Source organism: Mobula hypostoma, chromosome 3 (genome assembly GCF_963921235.1).
Source record: "Mobula hypostoma chromosome 3, sMobHyp1.1, whole genome shotgun sequence".
NCBI lineage: Eukaryota > Metazoa > Chordata > Chondrichthyes > Myliobatiformes > Myliobatidae > Mobula > Mobula hypostoma.
The window spans coordinates 87,991,897-88,008,561 of NC_086099.1; the positions used below are offsets into that span (position 1 = coordinate 87,991,897).

The 16,665-nt window shown below is 41.8% G+C and overlaps 1 protein-coding gene across 2 annotated transcripts in view; it reads left to right on the forward strand.

Moving 5' to 3' along the window:
* Positions 1-676: 676 nt before the first annotated feature.
* LOC134344112 (transmembrane anterior posterior transformation protein 1-like) overlaps positions 677-16,665 on the forward strand; it is a 103,257-nt gene continuing 87,268 nt past the window's right edge. The window contains exon 1 of one of the 2 annotated variants that reach the window (XM_063043396.1): positions 677-926. In XM_063043396.1, coding sequence (XP_062899466.1) covers positions 782-926 — 145 coding nt within the window. In that variant the 5' untranslated portion in view covers positions 677-781. The remainder of the gene's footprint in view (positions 927-16,665) is intronic. The other variant, XM_063043397.1, reaches the window with a different exon arrangement.

Genomic DNA, 16,665 nt, shown 5'->3' on the forward strand with positions numbered 1-16,665 from the left:
CTGCCCACATGAACTTGGTGAGTGAACTTGCTGGACGAAGGTTATGCCTTTGCTGATGAATGATCACTCAAGATTTGAGAGTCTTGGAAAGAGGGGTACAGTCTGGGTAAAGTGAAAAGGATCTGGAGAGCAAACAAGAATTGAACCCCATCTCCATTTGGGTATATTAGAAATGAAACTCAGCAAGCAACATTCAAAATGGTATATTTATGCTAAATTGTAGATTCGAGGAAATTACGATAAAATGTTATTGGAAGGAAGTGCAACTGTTAACGTAATAAAACAGTATGTGTTAGAAATATACAGTAAAACAGATGGTTTTTGTGGAAAGAAACAGAATTAACAGTTCATGTTTTTAAAAAATCTTTTATCAGACCAATAAGGCTCTGATAAAAGATTTTACCTCACGGTCCCCTAACGCCGAGACCTTTTTAATGAACGGTCATTAACCTGAAACGTTAGATGTTTCTTTTCCCACAATTCCTACCTTATCTGCTGAGCTGTCCCAATATATTTTATTTCAGATTCCTATGATCTACAGATTTTATTTTCAGGGTTTAACCGGACCCCTTTTCGACGGGGAACTGCCACACAGTTGGAGACACCCCATTCTACCTACCGCTCGACTGCACTGCAAGCTCCTTACCTGGGGCATTTGCACACGCAGTAGGTGGAGCTACCCGATCATGAGCGTCCTTTCGCGAGCCCAGCGGGTCACGTGACTGCGTGTTTTTTTTTCTGGTGATGTGTGTGTGTTCTCCCCTCCTCATCCCGTGAGAAGATGGCGGCGGTGCCGGAGAGCGGGGATAAGAACGAGAGCGAGGAACGGAGCTCTGACCGAGGTATTCACCGGACGGAGACGTTAGGTTTTTATGAAGCAAAAGACGAACCAAGCAAGCACGCAGCGAAGAAACGGAATCTGTCAGGTGAGCCGAATGTGGTTCTGCTTGGTGGAGTGGCTGGCTGGTCGGTCGGACAGACGGCGAGTGTGCGGGCCTTGGTGGTGGTAGGGCTGCTCGCTCCATCGTTCCGCTCGGCCGTTGCCGTTCAGAAACCCGCGAGGTGTCCTCGAGCCATACCCTGCACCGACGGCCCGGTAGGAGGCCGCTCGAGGCAGCCCGGCGGTGACAGCTGTCAACGTCTGTCTGTCAGGCGATCCCAAATGAACATGGATTGGGTAAAGGCAAAGCTTTCTCCTTTGACGAGAGCGGGACTCAGTGAATGCACAAGTCCCTAGTATGAGCAGTAGGCTGGTAGCACTGTGCCACTTGCATGCGGGTAATTTGTCATCTTAATTAATGGGCGGGGAGTGGAGAAAGGACGATTCCAGTATAGAAACAGTAATGCAGGTTTTTATTTGCAATGTCACTTAAATATTTAATCACCTTCAGAACTTATGATCTGCTTTAATTTTTTTCTTCAAAGGTTGACATTTTGCTTGATTTTTAAACAAAAAACGCAGATGCTAGAAATCTGATATAATAGCTAAGTGCTGGAAATGTTGAATAGGTCGTCACTTTCTGCCGGGTGGGTGGGAAGCACTTTAGAGATTACTCCATGAGCTGTTAAATTTATCCGGAACATTTGGATTTTCTAGCTGCATTGCTTGTCTATTTCTGTGGGTAATCACTTGGATGTATTATGGGTTTTGTTGTCAAGTCTGTTATAAAACTGAGTTCTATTCTTTTAATGGGAATGTTAAATGATAAATAATTATACCATTAGTTGTTACACCTTTGAATGGAAAAAAGTGTTTTCCCTCTTGGAAAGGGAGTGGGGAATACATAGGTATTGATGCCAGGGTTGATAGTTTTTGTCAATACACCATTGCAGCCTTCTGATGAAGTCTTCTGATATTGTTAGATAGGGAGTTCTGGAATTTAGGCTCAATAACAATGAAGAAACAGTAATATATTTTCAAATGAGGATGGGTTGAGGTGTGTCTATTTTAATGCAAGAAGAATTAGGGACAAGGATGATCATCTTAGAGCATGGTCCATACATGGAACTGTAATACTGTGGCCTTTACAGAGACTTGGTTATCACAAGGACAGGACTGGCTGCTGAATGTTCCAGGGTTTAGATGTTTCAGAAGGGACAGGGAGGGAGTTAAAGAGGTGAGGGAATGGCATTGCAAATCAGGGATGGTGTCACAGCTGAAAAAAGGACATTTTGAGGGGATTTTGTGTGGGTGTAAGTCAGAGAGCAATCATGCTATTGGGAGTATATATAGACCTGCACTTCCCTACACACACACACACACACACACACACACACACACACACACACACACACACACACACACACACACTCACACACTAGCAGCAGAGGGGAACAGATCAGGAGGCAGATTTTGGAAAGGCGCAAAAGTAAAGGGGTTAAATGGGTTGTTGTCATGGGTGACTTCAACTTCCCTAGTATTGATTGGCACCTCCTGAGTGCAAAAGGTAGATGGGGTGGAATTTGTTAGGTGTAAAAACTTGAGATGAAGAGTCCTTCAAAGTGAGTTCCATAGGTTGTGGGAACATTTCAATGATGAAGTGAAGTTATGGCCTTTGGTTCAAGCGCCTCGTGGTTGAGGGTAATAACTATCCCTGAAGCTGGTGTGAGTGCCAAGGCTCCTGTATCACTTTCCTGATGGCATCAATGTGAAGAGAGCATGACCTGGGTGGTAGGGGTCCCTGATGATAGACTTTGCTTTATAGCAACAATGCTCCATGTAGATGTGCTCAGTGATGGGGATGACTTCATACGTGATGGACTGGGCCATATCCACTACTTTTTGCAGGATTTTCATTTAAGGGCATTAGTGTTTCTGTACCAGGCGGTGATACAGCCAGTCAATATACACTCCACAACACAGCCCAAAGTTTTAAATGCTATGCTGAGTTTTCACAAACATCTAAGGAAGTAGAGGATCTGCTATGATTTCTTCATAATTGCACTTGCATGCTGGACCCACGGAGGAACTTAAAGTTGCTAACCCTTTCCACTTCTGGCCACTTGAAGAGGATTAGCTCAGGAACCTCTGGATTCCTCCTCCTGATATCAATAATGAGCTCCTTGTCTTGCTGACATTGAGTAAGAGGTTGTTGTTGTGGGACCACACAGCCAGATTTTCAGTCTCCCCTGACACGCTAATTCGTCACCACCTTTGGTTTGGCTACAACAGTGCATTCTTCAGCAAGCTTAGATATAGCATTGGAGTTGTGCTTAGCTACAAAGTCATAAATGTAAAGCGAGTAGAGCAGTGGTTTAAGCACACAGCCTTGTGCTGCACCTGTGCTAATGGAGATTGTGGAGGAGATGTTGTTGCCAATCTGAACTGATTGGGGTCTGCATATGAGGAAATCAGGGATCCAATTGCACAAGGAGGTATTGAGGCCAAGGTCTTGAAGCTTATTGATTATTTTTGAGGGGATTATGGTGTTGAAAGCTAAGCAGTAGTCAATAAAGAGCATCATGATGTTTGCATCTTTGCTGTCCAGTGTTGAGTGAAGAGCCAATGAAATGGCATCTGCTGTGGATCTGTTGCATTGGTAGACAAATTGGAGCAGATCCAAGTCACTCCTGTGGTAGGAGTTGATGTGTTTCATCATCAACCTCTCAAAACACTTCATCACTGTAAATGTATTGAGGCAGGTTATTATGTTATTCTTAGGCACTGTGAAGCAGGTGGGTACTTCAGACTGTTGAAGTGAGAGATTAAAGGTCTCAGTAACCACTGCAGTCGGTCGATCAGCACAAGTCTTTTGTACTTGGCCAGGTATCCCATCTGGACCAGATGCTTTGCTTAAGTTCACCCTCCTGAAAGATACTCATGTCAGCCTCTGTGATGGAAATCACAGGGGCATCAGGGACTGTTGGTGTTCGTGATGCTTCCTCCATGTTTTGATGCTCAAAGTGAGCATAGAAAGCATTGAGCTCATCTGGAAATGAAGCCCTGTTGGCACCTATGTTACTTCACTTTGTAAGAAGTGATAGCATTCAACCCCTGTCACAGTTGTCAAGCATCCTTCATTGATTCAAGTTTAGTCTGGAATAAACACTTAGCCCATGCGATGTTTTTTTGGAGATAATCATGGCCCTCTTGTGACTTTCTTGGTCGCCAGACTTGAATGCGTCTAATCTGGCATGCAAGAGATTGTGGATTTTATGGCTCATCCAGGGCCTCTGGTAGCGGAAGACTCTGAATAATTTTGTGGGGACACAGTCACCTACAACTGTTTTTTATAAAGTCCGTGACAACTGTGGTGTATTCAGATACACAGATGAGTCCTTGAACACGGCACAGTCCTTGATTCGACAGAATCCTGTAACCACTCCTAGGCCTCCATTGATCACCTCTTTGTTGTCCTAATCTCTGGAGCTTTGCTCTTTAATCTCTGCCTGTATGTAGGTAGGAGAAGGATAGCAAAATGGTTAAATTTCCTGAAATATAGTCTGGGTATGGAATAGCAGGCATTCCTTATCTTAATATGGCAATAGTCTAGTGTGTTATATCCTCTAGTGCTGCAGGTTATAGGCCGATGGTAATTGAGCAGGGATTTCTTCAAGCAAGCCTGATTGAAATCCCCGACTGTGATGCGCTGGGAAGGACTGTTGTTCAGTGACAGCATCATGCAGAATCTCAAGCGCTTGATTATAACTGGCCACTGGTGGTATGTAAACTACAGTCAGGATCATGGAGAAGAACTCTATTGGTCATAAGGATGGTTGTGCAATAAAAGTGAGCAAGAACAAAAAGCATATTTTTTTGAAAAATCATCAACAAAAAAATGCAGTCAAATAGTTTGATGTTTATTTCAGATAGTTCCAACTTAATTGCTGCTAGCTTTGAGGTTTCATAGATTACTGATCAGCATGGAAATCCACTCAGTGATGGGCAGTACAATGGATTCTAGTTAATTAGACCATCACTTAATCAAGGCAGCCGCTTATTTGGGACAACTCTTAAAGAACAAAAACTAATCAAGAAAATAGCTGGGATTCCATTTGCTTATTTGGAACGCTGTACTGCTTAATTGAGACAAGAGACTGTTGCCAAAGCTTCTAACTGGTGTCAATTGTATGCACTTGTGTAGCCATTAAACACTACTCTGTGTGTAGAGGTTTTTAAATAGTGTCAGTTGTGTGTCTGCATTGTGTTCAAAAACAGTGACGTTTGTCACTGAGAGTAGGTGAGAAATCAGCAGTAAGACAATTCAGAACTGTTTTGCTTACTGTGGTTTGAAGCACTCAAGCTTGGAGATGCCAGAAACAACCAGTTGTGAAAATTGAACAATTTCACTGCTTCAGCAAGTTAGAATCTAAGTAATTTGAAGTTATCGACAATCATCTTGAGTGTAACAACGAAAATAAAGATTTGGAGGATGCATTTGTGTAAAGGCAGACTATTAACTGCGCTAGGTGTTTGCACTGATTTTGTTCATTTACAGTCTATCAAAACAACACAGCAGGTACATTGGATAAATTCCTCCATTGATAATTTTTGGGAACTACAGTTTTATAGTACTGTAGTAGTATTGTTAGTGTTCTAACTTGTTCTGTGTTTCAGTTAAATACATAATTTGTTACTCAGATGGTAGTTTGTCTTTTTTGTTTTTAACTATTTAATGAAACTTCAACTAATTTGGGCAGCTGCTTTCTTGTACTGGTCCCGGTGTGTCCCAATTAATCAGAATCCACTATGTGTTAAACGGTCATGGCCAGACTGTGCTCCTCTTTTTTTGGCATTAAGGATTTGCCCATGAGCAGTAACACAGTAAAAGACAGAATGTTAATAATGGAAACAAACCATAGCAGAACTAACAAAATATTCGTTCATGTAAATTTCTTTCCATTTGCCTTAATGAGAGGAATGTATTACATCATCAGCTAGGCTATCTATTATTGCTCAATTTTGTGGGAGTGATGAAATATGTGAAGAACTGGTTAACTTGATAATGTTATCTGAACACAGCACAGGTTGAAATGTGCAAGGCAGTTGTAAAAGTACTGTCTGCTCCATAAGTTAACGTTTTAAAAGTAATTTCTGTGACAACTGATGGTGCACCCAGCATGATTGATAGAAGAGGCAGGTTTTGTCAATGTTTGTAAAATCTGTTGGACATCCAGTGATGGGCTTTCGTTGTGTAGTACACAAAGCTTTGTGTGCAAAACCTGGTCTTAACGATCTTAAAGAAATGATGAAAATTGTAAACAAGCTAATTAAAAGACAACTTCAGAATTGACTGTGACTGTGTCTCGGTTCGTATCAATATCTTGATTAATCTTTAATTTGGAAATCATAGTTTTTTAAATACCTCTAATGACATATTATTTAAAGTGTGTTCCTCAATATTATGCACGCCCTTTTGTTGGTGTTCTTATGTAATATTTTTCCATTCCATTGCGATAAGGACTGCCACTACTTTGATAAGCTGTTTCTTGCTTAGAGCCTATGTGCTTTTGTTTTCTGAACTTAAAACACGTGTCTCTCAGAGTTGACATTGTTGTGCTGAATGTACCATATTGCATTGGAAACAGGGCTCTTTACCAGACCCAATCTTCAAGTAAGTCCCGGACATTTATTCCTTGGAGCTACGTGTCATTGATTCTTAGCTCCCAGTGGAGCATAGGCCATTGACTTCCCTTCTGCATCGTCCAAAGTCAGTTGTATAGTTGGAGTTCATCAACGTTTCTGTAGGCCATTGTATCCACTGTACGGGGGATTTACCTATACAGCTTCACCAGAGCCCTGTTAGCTGGCCCTACCTGTTTCCATCTCTCACAACAGGGACATAGGGTGGGACTTTGAAAGGCCTTGAAGGTACTGCCTGTAGTCCATTCACTGTAATGTTTAGTATGATGTGAAATTCCCTTTCCATTTTTAGAGGATATTTCCTTCATTATTATTCCCTCTTTATTCCATTCATTATACACATGGAAGGGTTCTTACGCTTTGGTGGAACAGCTAAGATTTCCAATATAACAATGTAATGGGACAGGTATGCCATTTTGTTGTACTCTTCACTTTGAGGTACCGGCCCTCCACTTTTACTCTTGTGCGCCAGTAAGCTCTTCAGACTGATTTCACTAATACAATCGTCATTAATTTGATGTCCTTGATGACTTTGTTATTTTTCTTGGCTCTGGTATTTTGCCATCACATCCTCAAAAGTGTGGAAGTCAGAAAAAATGCAGGTGCTGGAAATCCAAAATAAAAACAGAAAATGCGGAAACTTCTGATCTGACATGAAGTTGAACTTATCACAAGTGTAATTGGAGAATTCTTGAGCTTCTATCAAAGTCCGTTGTAAACTGCTTGGGCTGTTATTTGACATGAGGATGCATCACAGAATATTGAAAGCATGGAAGGATACCATTAAACTATATGTAAAAACAATACCATTTCGCCCTCTGCTATATTCCTGCAAACTTCTTCCCTTCAGTACTTGTTCAGCTCCCTTTTGAACACCACAGCTGAACACACCTTCCACTACTACTCAGTATGTTTCAGTAGGTACATTTAATGTCAGAAAAATGTATACAATATACATTCTGAAATTCTTTTTCTTTGCAAACATCCACAAAAACAGATGAGTGCCCCAAAGAATGAATAACAGTTAAACGTTAGAACCGTAAAGCCCCCCAGAGCTCCCCCCTCCCATGCACAAACAGCAACAAGGCAATGACCCCCCTCCCCCACCAGCAAAAAGTATCGGTGCCCCCCACCGAGCACTCAAACGTGCAGGAAAGCATCAATAAAGACACAGACTTGCAGTACCCCAAAGACTACTCATTCGCCCGGTAATTCAACATACCATAGGCTCTCTCTCCGTAATAAGGGGAAAAAAAGGTGTCCGTGTTTCACAGCGAGAGGGGAAACATAACAAAACAACTCGCTGATTTATGCTGTTAAAAGTCTGTTGCGTTGCTTTTTCTGAGCTCTGTGCCTCTGGGTACACAGCCTACAGCAAGCTCACTATCTTTCTTGTTCTCCCGCGACTCATCAGGTGGCGGCGGCACCAGCCTTGAATCAGCCCAACTCCAGAGCCACGAAAATCTAATAGGCTGCGTCCTTGGCATATCGAAAAGCGGCCAGTTGTGAGGCCCTAAGAGCATTCCCGCAAAGAACCGAAGTCATGGTGTAACTCCAGGTCAAGGTCTTCAAAAGAACCCTAAAAGGGAAAAAAAAAGATATCAAAGATAGAAATAAAGCTGTTTCCGAAGATGCAAGCAAAGGAGTTGCTGTTTATTGCCATCATCACTCGGCTCCGCCTCTTCTCCCAGCAGTGTATTCCAGACCCTGGCCACTTAACATATACACACATAAAATTGACAAAAATGTTGTCTTCACGTTGCTTTTGGTTCTTTTGCTAATTGCTTCATTCTGTGTACCAACTTTTTTTGCACCACGGACCGGTTTAATATTGACAATATTCTAGTGGACTTGGGGGGTGGGCGGGCGTTGGGAGGTGTTCAAATAGGGTTAAACTCACCTCAACATGTCTTTTACAGTTAGGGTTGCCAACTTTCTCACTCTCAAATAAGGGACAAAGGTAGCGGTCAAATCCTGATGAAGGGTCCCGGCCCAAAACATTGACTGTACCTCTTCCTATAGATGCTGCCTGGCCTGCTGCGTTCACCAGCACTTTTTGTGTGTGTTGACGGGACTCTTGTGTTTACCCCGAGGAAGACTATCATGACCATGAAGCCTTGCACGGACACCTGTGTGCACATGCGTGACGTGCGCGTGCGCGTACGTGCCGAATTTTTTTTTTCGGCATATCGGTTTTGGCTTAATCTTCCCGACCACACTGTACATACATTATTTCTACTTTATATACACTGAGTATTTATTATATCATTCCTGCTTTTACTATATGTTAGAGTAGTGGTCACCAACCTTTTTAAGCCCAAGATCCCCTACCTCGACCTCAGTGAAAGGCAAGATCTACCTACTAAATCGTTTAGAGAAAAAAACAGCTCAGATTGTACTTCCAATTTGAGGCCTTTTATTTGGGCAAATTGTATTTGAATTACACAAAATACTTTTGTCAAACTTTCAAATTAATTCAAACAAGAAAACACTGTAACTAGCATGTCAAACAGGCCATAGCTGTCTTTCTTTAAGAATATTACAATACTTCACACCTTTATTTCTAAGATTCATTATTTAATTTTATTTCAACACGAAAAATAAATGAATAAAAATTGACTGTTGCACTCAGTATGATGACTGGGGCTGAATACTTTCTGCTAGTTCCCTGAAATTTGGCTCATAACTACAGACAGCCAGTCTGAGACAGTCTGTGAGGTGTAGGGTTGCCAACTGTCCAGTATTCCCCCACTAAGGTAGAGCGTTCCTATGAAACCTATCGTGCCGAAATGCTTTACGCCGAAGAAGCAATTACCATTAATTTATGTGGAAAAAAATTTTGAGCGTTCCCAGACCCAAAAAAATCCTACCAAATCATACCAAATAGCACATAAAACCTAAAATAACACTAACATATCATAAAAGCAGGAATGATATGATAAATACACAGCTTATATAAAGTAGAAATAATGAAGATTAAGCCAAAACCGATTCGTCGGGTAAAGAAAGATCAACACGTACGCGCATGCGCACACAGGTGCCCGCGCAAGGCTTCATGGTCATGGTAGTCTTTCTCGGGGTAAACACAAATGTCCTGGGATTTGACTGCTACTTTTGTCCCTTATTTGGGAGTGAGAAAGTTGGCAACCCTAGTGAGGTGTCTGTCAGTAAGTCAGCTCCTGTACTTAGATTTAATAATTTTCATCTGTGAAAATGCAATTTCACATAGATAAGTTGACCTGAAGTAGGCACTGACTTTTAGTGCTATAAAACACACTGCGCATTGCTCGGCCCCATCAGTAGTAATTACCACCAGTTTATGAATGGGGATGTCATTTTCACGGACATATTTTTTTAAACTCATTGTAAATATCCTCACCTCTCGTTCTTTCCTTTAATTGCAAAAGAGTGAGGAAGTCCTCCTTTGTTGTAAAATCCTGGAAAGCCATTCTGATAAATACAACAAGCTGAGCTGTTTACATTACATACAGGGATTTATCGAACTGTAGTGGAAAAATATTCACGTCCTCTGACGGTGACTCTACCCTCCTTGTCAATGTTGCAGGGCCAAGCAGTATATTACATGGATTTGTGAAAGGAAAATCATGTTTGACGAATTACATAGAATTTTTTGAGGATGTAACTAGTGGAGTGGATAGGGGAGAACCAGTGGATGTGGTATATTTGGATTTTCAAAAGGCTTTTGACAAGGTCCCACACAGGAGATTAGTATGCAAACTTAAAGCACACGGTATTGGGGATTGATATGGATAGAGAATTGGTTGGCTGACAGGAAGCAAAGAGTGGGAATAAACGGGACCTTTTCAGAATGGCAGGCAGTGACTAGTGGGGTACCGCAAGGCTCAGTGCTGGGACCCCAGTTGTTTACAATATATATTAATGACGTAGATGAGGGAATTAAATGCAGCATCTCCAAGTTTGCGGATGACACGAAGCTGGGCGGCAGTGTTAGTTGTGAGGAGGATGCTAAGAGGATGGAGGGTAACTTGGATAGGTCAGGTGAGTGGGCAAATTCATGGCAGATGCAATTTAATGTGGATAAATGTGAGGTTGTCCACTTTGGTGGCAAAAACAGGAAAACAGATTATTATCTGAATGGTGGCCGATTAGGAAAAGGAGAGGTGCAACGAGACCTGGGTGTCATTATACACCAGTCATTGAAAGTGGGCATGCAGGTACAGCAGGCGGTGAAAAAGGCGAATGATATGCTGGCATTCATAGCAAGAGGATTCGAGTACAGGAGCAGGGAGGTACTACTGCAGTTGTACAAGGCCTTGGTGAGACCACACCTGGAGTATTGTGTGCAGTTTTGGTCCCCTAATCTGAGGAAAGACATTCTTGCCATAGAAGGAGTACAGAGAAGGTTCACCAGATTGATTCCTGGGATGGCAGGGCTTTCATATGAGGGAAGACTGGATCGACTAGGCTTATACTCATTGGAATTTAGAAGATTGAGGGGGGATCTTATTGAAATGTATAAAATCCTAAAGGGATTGGACAGGCTAGATGCAGGAAGATTGTTCCCGATGTTGGGGAAGTTCAGAACGAGGGGTCACAGTTTGAGGATAAAGGGGAAGCCTTTTAGGACCGAGATTAGGAAAAACTTCTTCACACAGAGAGTGGTGAATCTGTGGAATTCTCTGCCACAGGAAACAGTTGAGGCCAGTTCATTGGCTTTATTTAAGAGGGAGTTAGATATGGCCCTTGTGGCTAAAGGGATCAGGGGATATGGAGGGAAGGCTGGTACAGGGTTCTGAGTTGGATGATCAGCCATGATCATACTGAATGGCGGTGCAGGCTTTAAGGGCCGAATGGCCTACTCCTGCACCTATTTTCTATGTTTCTATTACGTATTGCGGTTGACATGCCGTTTTTGTTTTTAAAGTCATTAAAAACAGTCTCTGCGGTAATGACCATTGCTTCCTTGAATAAATCGCCATTTGTAGAAGGCTTCTTGTGTTGAGCCCAAAGGTGACTTACACGAAATGATGTTTCAATAGCAGCCTTATTTTGAGCAGCATGTTTTGTGAAAAACGATTGCTGGGCCTTCATCCCCGATTTCAGCTGAACTTTCCAGGCACGAATTGTGCTCTTTGGGGGGGGGGGGCGGGGGGGGTAGGTGTCTTTAAATTCCTGGTGGTTGGTGTTGCAGTGCCACTCCAGATTCCCTGTTTTAGTCAGTGCTTGTGTATGGTGGCACAACATACATACATACATGCACACTTGTCTTTCACCAAGGTAGATAGAAATTCCTCTTCCCATTCTGGATGGAATTTGTATGTTTTCGCCTTCTTTTGTGGAGCCTCCGCCATGCTATCAGGATATCACGAGCGAGTGCCGATTGCATTGCCTCTGATCTGAGCCGACATTCACCTCATTAATTAGCTTGTTTATTTCAGCTTTTTTTCTTAAAGATGTGCTGTGTGCATCCCGACTACCGCTGCACCCCTGCGTGCTTTGCGGCCCGGAGGTTGGGGACACTGCCGTATATTGATGTTTGCGACAATCTGTACTGTTACCTAATCTAATTGGTCACTTTGATGCAGCATAGGCTACGCCGAAAACGCGGTGCATGGCGGGGGAACTACACACATGCGCACTGGGCAGAAAGAACTGAACTAAACCCCCGCAACCCGGAAACAATCTCTCTTTACAAACAGCTTTTTAGTAAAAATATTGCTATATTACCATTATCCTAATTAGTATTACTTACTTTTATAATGCTCACATTACAACAGTATTTGTGTATTTATTTTTGATTTTTCTTCGGGGTCTACTGGGAAAATCTCAAAGATCGACGGGTTGACGACCCCTATGTTAGTGTTATTTTAGGTTTTATGTGTTATTTGGTATGATTTGGTCGGTTATTTTTGGGTCTGAGAACGCTCAAAAAATTTTCGCATTTAAATTAATGGTAATTGCTTCTTCGCTTTATGCCATTTCGGCACGAAAGGTTTCATAGGAACGCTCTACCTCAGCGGGGGAAATAAGGGACAAGGGTGGTCCCGTATGGGACAAATCAAATTAGCCTAATATACGGGATGTCTCGGCAAATACGGGACAGTTGGCAACCCTATGTTCAAGTTCAACATTGCATGACAGGGAATGAAGAAAGGTGCAGCTGACTCATATCGTTTTCTCGCGGCCCGGTAGCACTTGCTTTGCGGCCCAGTGGTTGGGGACCACTGCCTTAGTTCATGAATCATATGTCATTGGAAACAGTTTTTCTCTAATCTGTATTTATCTTTTCCTGAATTTTAATTACTTCTATCAAATCTCCTTGTAACAACCCCTCTTTTCTAACAACAACAAACCAGTTTCTGCAGTCAATTCATGTGACTGAAGTCCCTTGAAGCATTTTAGTAAATGTCTTCAGTACTCTCAATGTGCTTCACATCTTTCCTAAACCTACACCACCTTGATTGAACCAGGTATTCAACACTTGTTTATAAAGCCCAGGATTTTATATTATGTTTACAACTGCCTCCACCAACCCAAACTACTTTTAACACATTATACATATATTTTCATCTCTCTGTTCTTGTAACCCTGTTGGATGTATGCCCTCTAGTTTGAATTCACTCCTCGTGTTCTTCCTACCAAACTGTAACACTTAACCTCTCATCTTTAAATTTCACCAGCTCATCTGAATTTTTTGATCTGTTACAATTTTCTTCACAAGTTACTGCCCCTCCAAAATTTTGTATCATCAGCAGACCAGCCACTAAGGACATACTGTATATACAGAAAGGTGCCCGAAAAGAGCTAGTAACCTCATGAAGGATCCCACCTACCCTGCTCATGAACAGTTTGTCCCACGCTCATCAGAGGAGGCTCCATAAATTCCACACCAGGGCCACCAGATTCAACAACAACTAATTCCCCCCCCAATCAGTAAGGCTGATCAACACCCTCACCCACTGACCCACCCCTCCACACACCTCACCACCATTACTTTATAATTTCCAGTCAGTCACCTTATGCACAAACATCCCTGTGCTTAGTATAGCCTTATGGTCATACAATCAACATATGGTTAGAAAGTATCTTATTCATTTATATTTATTGTGTTTTTTTTATTATTGTGTTCTTTCTCTTAATTTTTTTTTATCCTGCATTGGATCCAGAGTAGCGATTATTTCATTCTTCTTTACACTTGTGTTCTGGTAATGGCATTAAACAATCTTGAAATTTGAATCTTGATTTGTGCTCTTTATATCACAGTCAGGTCATTAATATATATCAAGAAAGTAATAATGATCCAGTAACCTTGGGAACTAAATTACACATTGCAACAGGTCAGAAAAATCAAACTTCTTCTACTACTCTTTCTTTCCTGTTACTTGATTTGTTTTCTATCCTTGCTGCTACAATTCCTTTTGTTCCACAGCCTTTTATCTTGATGACTATCCTATTATGTAGCACCTTATCAAATATCTTTAGGAAATTCATATGTACCGCATCAATTACAGAGACACAGTTAATGAGGGAACTATTACTTCATCCAAAAAAATCTGTCAGGTTAGTTAGACATCATTTATTTTGAGCAAATGTACTCTGGCTTTGTGTGATGAATCCAATCTTGACCAAGTTGCTGCTAATTTAGTCCTTTATTTATAGAGTAATGTTTCTGAACTACTAAATGTAGTGTGAAGATTTCTGAACCTATTTTTCTTTACCACAAACTCTTTTACTTCTCCCTACCCCATTTGTTTTTCCACAAAGCATACTGTTTGCATCATCAAATAATGTGAGCTCTGAAAAGTTGTTAATTTTGCATTCCATGGCAAGTGACAGCACTTGTCCTGACCCTGAAGAAAACTGTCCAAAATGAACAAGTGAATTTTGATGTGCAGTTTCTGTCTTTGACACTAGTTACTGTCGATCACCTCTAGGATGAACCAATCAGTGCCATCCTGTATCCTTGATTTCAACAAGCTGGGTGTGCAGCCAAATGCATTCAGGAGTTCTCCCAAGCAGCAAATCTAGAAGGAAAAATAACAAAATCTTTAGCTAATATTTTAAACATTATACAAAGTCCAGGATAGAGATTAGACCAGACAATTATGATAAAAGCTGAACTTTAAAAATAGTATTTTGAAATATGTTTAAATGTATAGAAATTCAAAATTCAATCCACATGTTTTTCTTTTAAGTGTCAGGGAACTTGCTAAGAAATGTCACTTTACCATGTTAGGTAAAAACTTCCTCCTTGGGCTTCATGAACCAAGTTGCAAGGTCTCCGTAACTTCTGCCACCTCCAATGGGATCCCACCTCTAAGCACATCTTTCCCTCCCCACCCCCCCTGCTTTCAGCAGGGATCGCTCTCTATGCGACTCCCTTGTCCATTCTTTCCCCCCCATCCCTTCCCACCGATCTCCCTCCCGGCACTTATCCTTGTAAGCGGAACAAGTGCTACACATGCCCTTACACTTCCTCCCTTACCACCATTCAGGGCCCCAGACAGTCTTTCCAGGTGAGGCGACACTTCACCTGTGAGTCGGCTGAAGTGATATACTGCGCCTGGTGCTCCCGATGTGGCCTTCTACGTATTGGCGAGACCCAATGCAGGGTGGGAGACCGTTTCACTGAACACCTACACTCTGTCCGCCAGAGAGAGCAGGATCTCCCAGTGGCCACACATTTTAATTCCACATCCCATTCCCATTCTGATATGTTTATCCACGGCCTCCTCTATTGTCAAGATGAAGCCACACTCAGGTTGGAGGAACAACACCTTATATTCTGTCTGGGTAGCCTCCAATCTGGTGGCATGAACTTTGACTTCTCTAACTTCCGTTAATGCACCACCTCCCCTTCGTACCCCATCCGTTATTTATTTATTTATTTATTATTAATTTTTTTTCCCCCTCTCTTTTTTCTCCCTCTGTCCCTCTCACTGTACTCCTTGCCCATCCTCTGGGCTTCCCCCCTCCCCCTTCCTTTCTCCCTAGGCCTCCGGTCCCATGATCCTCTCCGTTCTCCAGCCTCATATCCCTTTTGCCAATCAACTTTCCAGCTCTTAGCTCCATCCCTCCCCCTCCTGTCTTCTCCTATCATTTCGGATCTCCCTCTCCCCCTCCCACTTTCAAATCTCTTACTATCTTTTCTTTCAGTTAGTCCTGACGAAGGGTCTCTGCCCGAAACGTCGACTGTACCTCTTCCTTTAGATGCTGCCTGGCCTGCTGTGTTCACCATGTGTGTTGCTTGAAATCCCAGCATCTGCAGATTTCCTCGTGTTTGCAAGGTCTTCAAAATGTTTTACAGCAAATCTTTAGAGGAGAGCTGAATCAGTGAATACAATTTTTAAGATTTTTCACAAATACATAGTTTATGCTGAAAATCTCAAATCTGACTAGTGTATCATGGTTCAGTTATCCATAACTGTTCTTGGAATAAATGTACATTTGCATTTTAAATCACTGGCAACACACATAACATTCCGCAGATCACTGAAGCGTATCTATAATTTGCTTGAATTTCCAGCATCTACAGATTTCCTCGTGTTTGCGACTATTCAAAACATTTTGGATATTTCTCTAAATACATCTTGTTTGCTTCTATAATTGGAGGTTGTGGTCTAGAAATTCTTATTGATCATATTATAATTGTATTTAATTTTGGTTAGGCCACACTGGGTTATCATACTGTCTTAGTCACCACGGTATGGGAAGGATGTGGTAACATTAGCAAGAGAATAGAATAAATTAACCAGAGTATTTCTAAAAATTAAATGTAAGAGACAGCATCTGTGGAGGGAAATGGACAGTTGATGCTTCAAGTCAAGACTCTTCATTTGGATTTGAAAGGTTTTGACCTGAAAAGTTGACTGTCTGTTTCTCTCTACCGATGCTGCTCGAGCTGCTGATTTCCTCCAGCATCTTGTGGTTTTTTTTGCTCCCGATTCCAGCATCTGCGATCTCTAGTGTTGCCTGAAATGGTTGTGGTTGTGTTTGTTCTCATTGACATTTAGGAGGCTGAGGGTGACCTTTCAGAGGTTTATAAGATTATGAAGGGCATTTAATAGGGTAAGTGGTCAGAGTCCTTTTCCCATATTAGG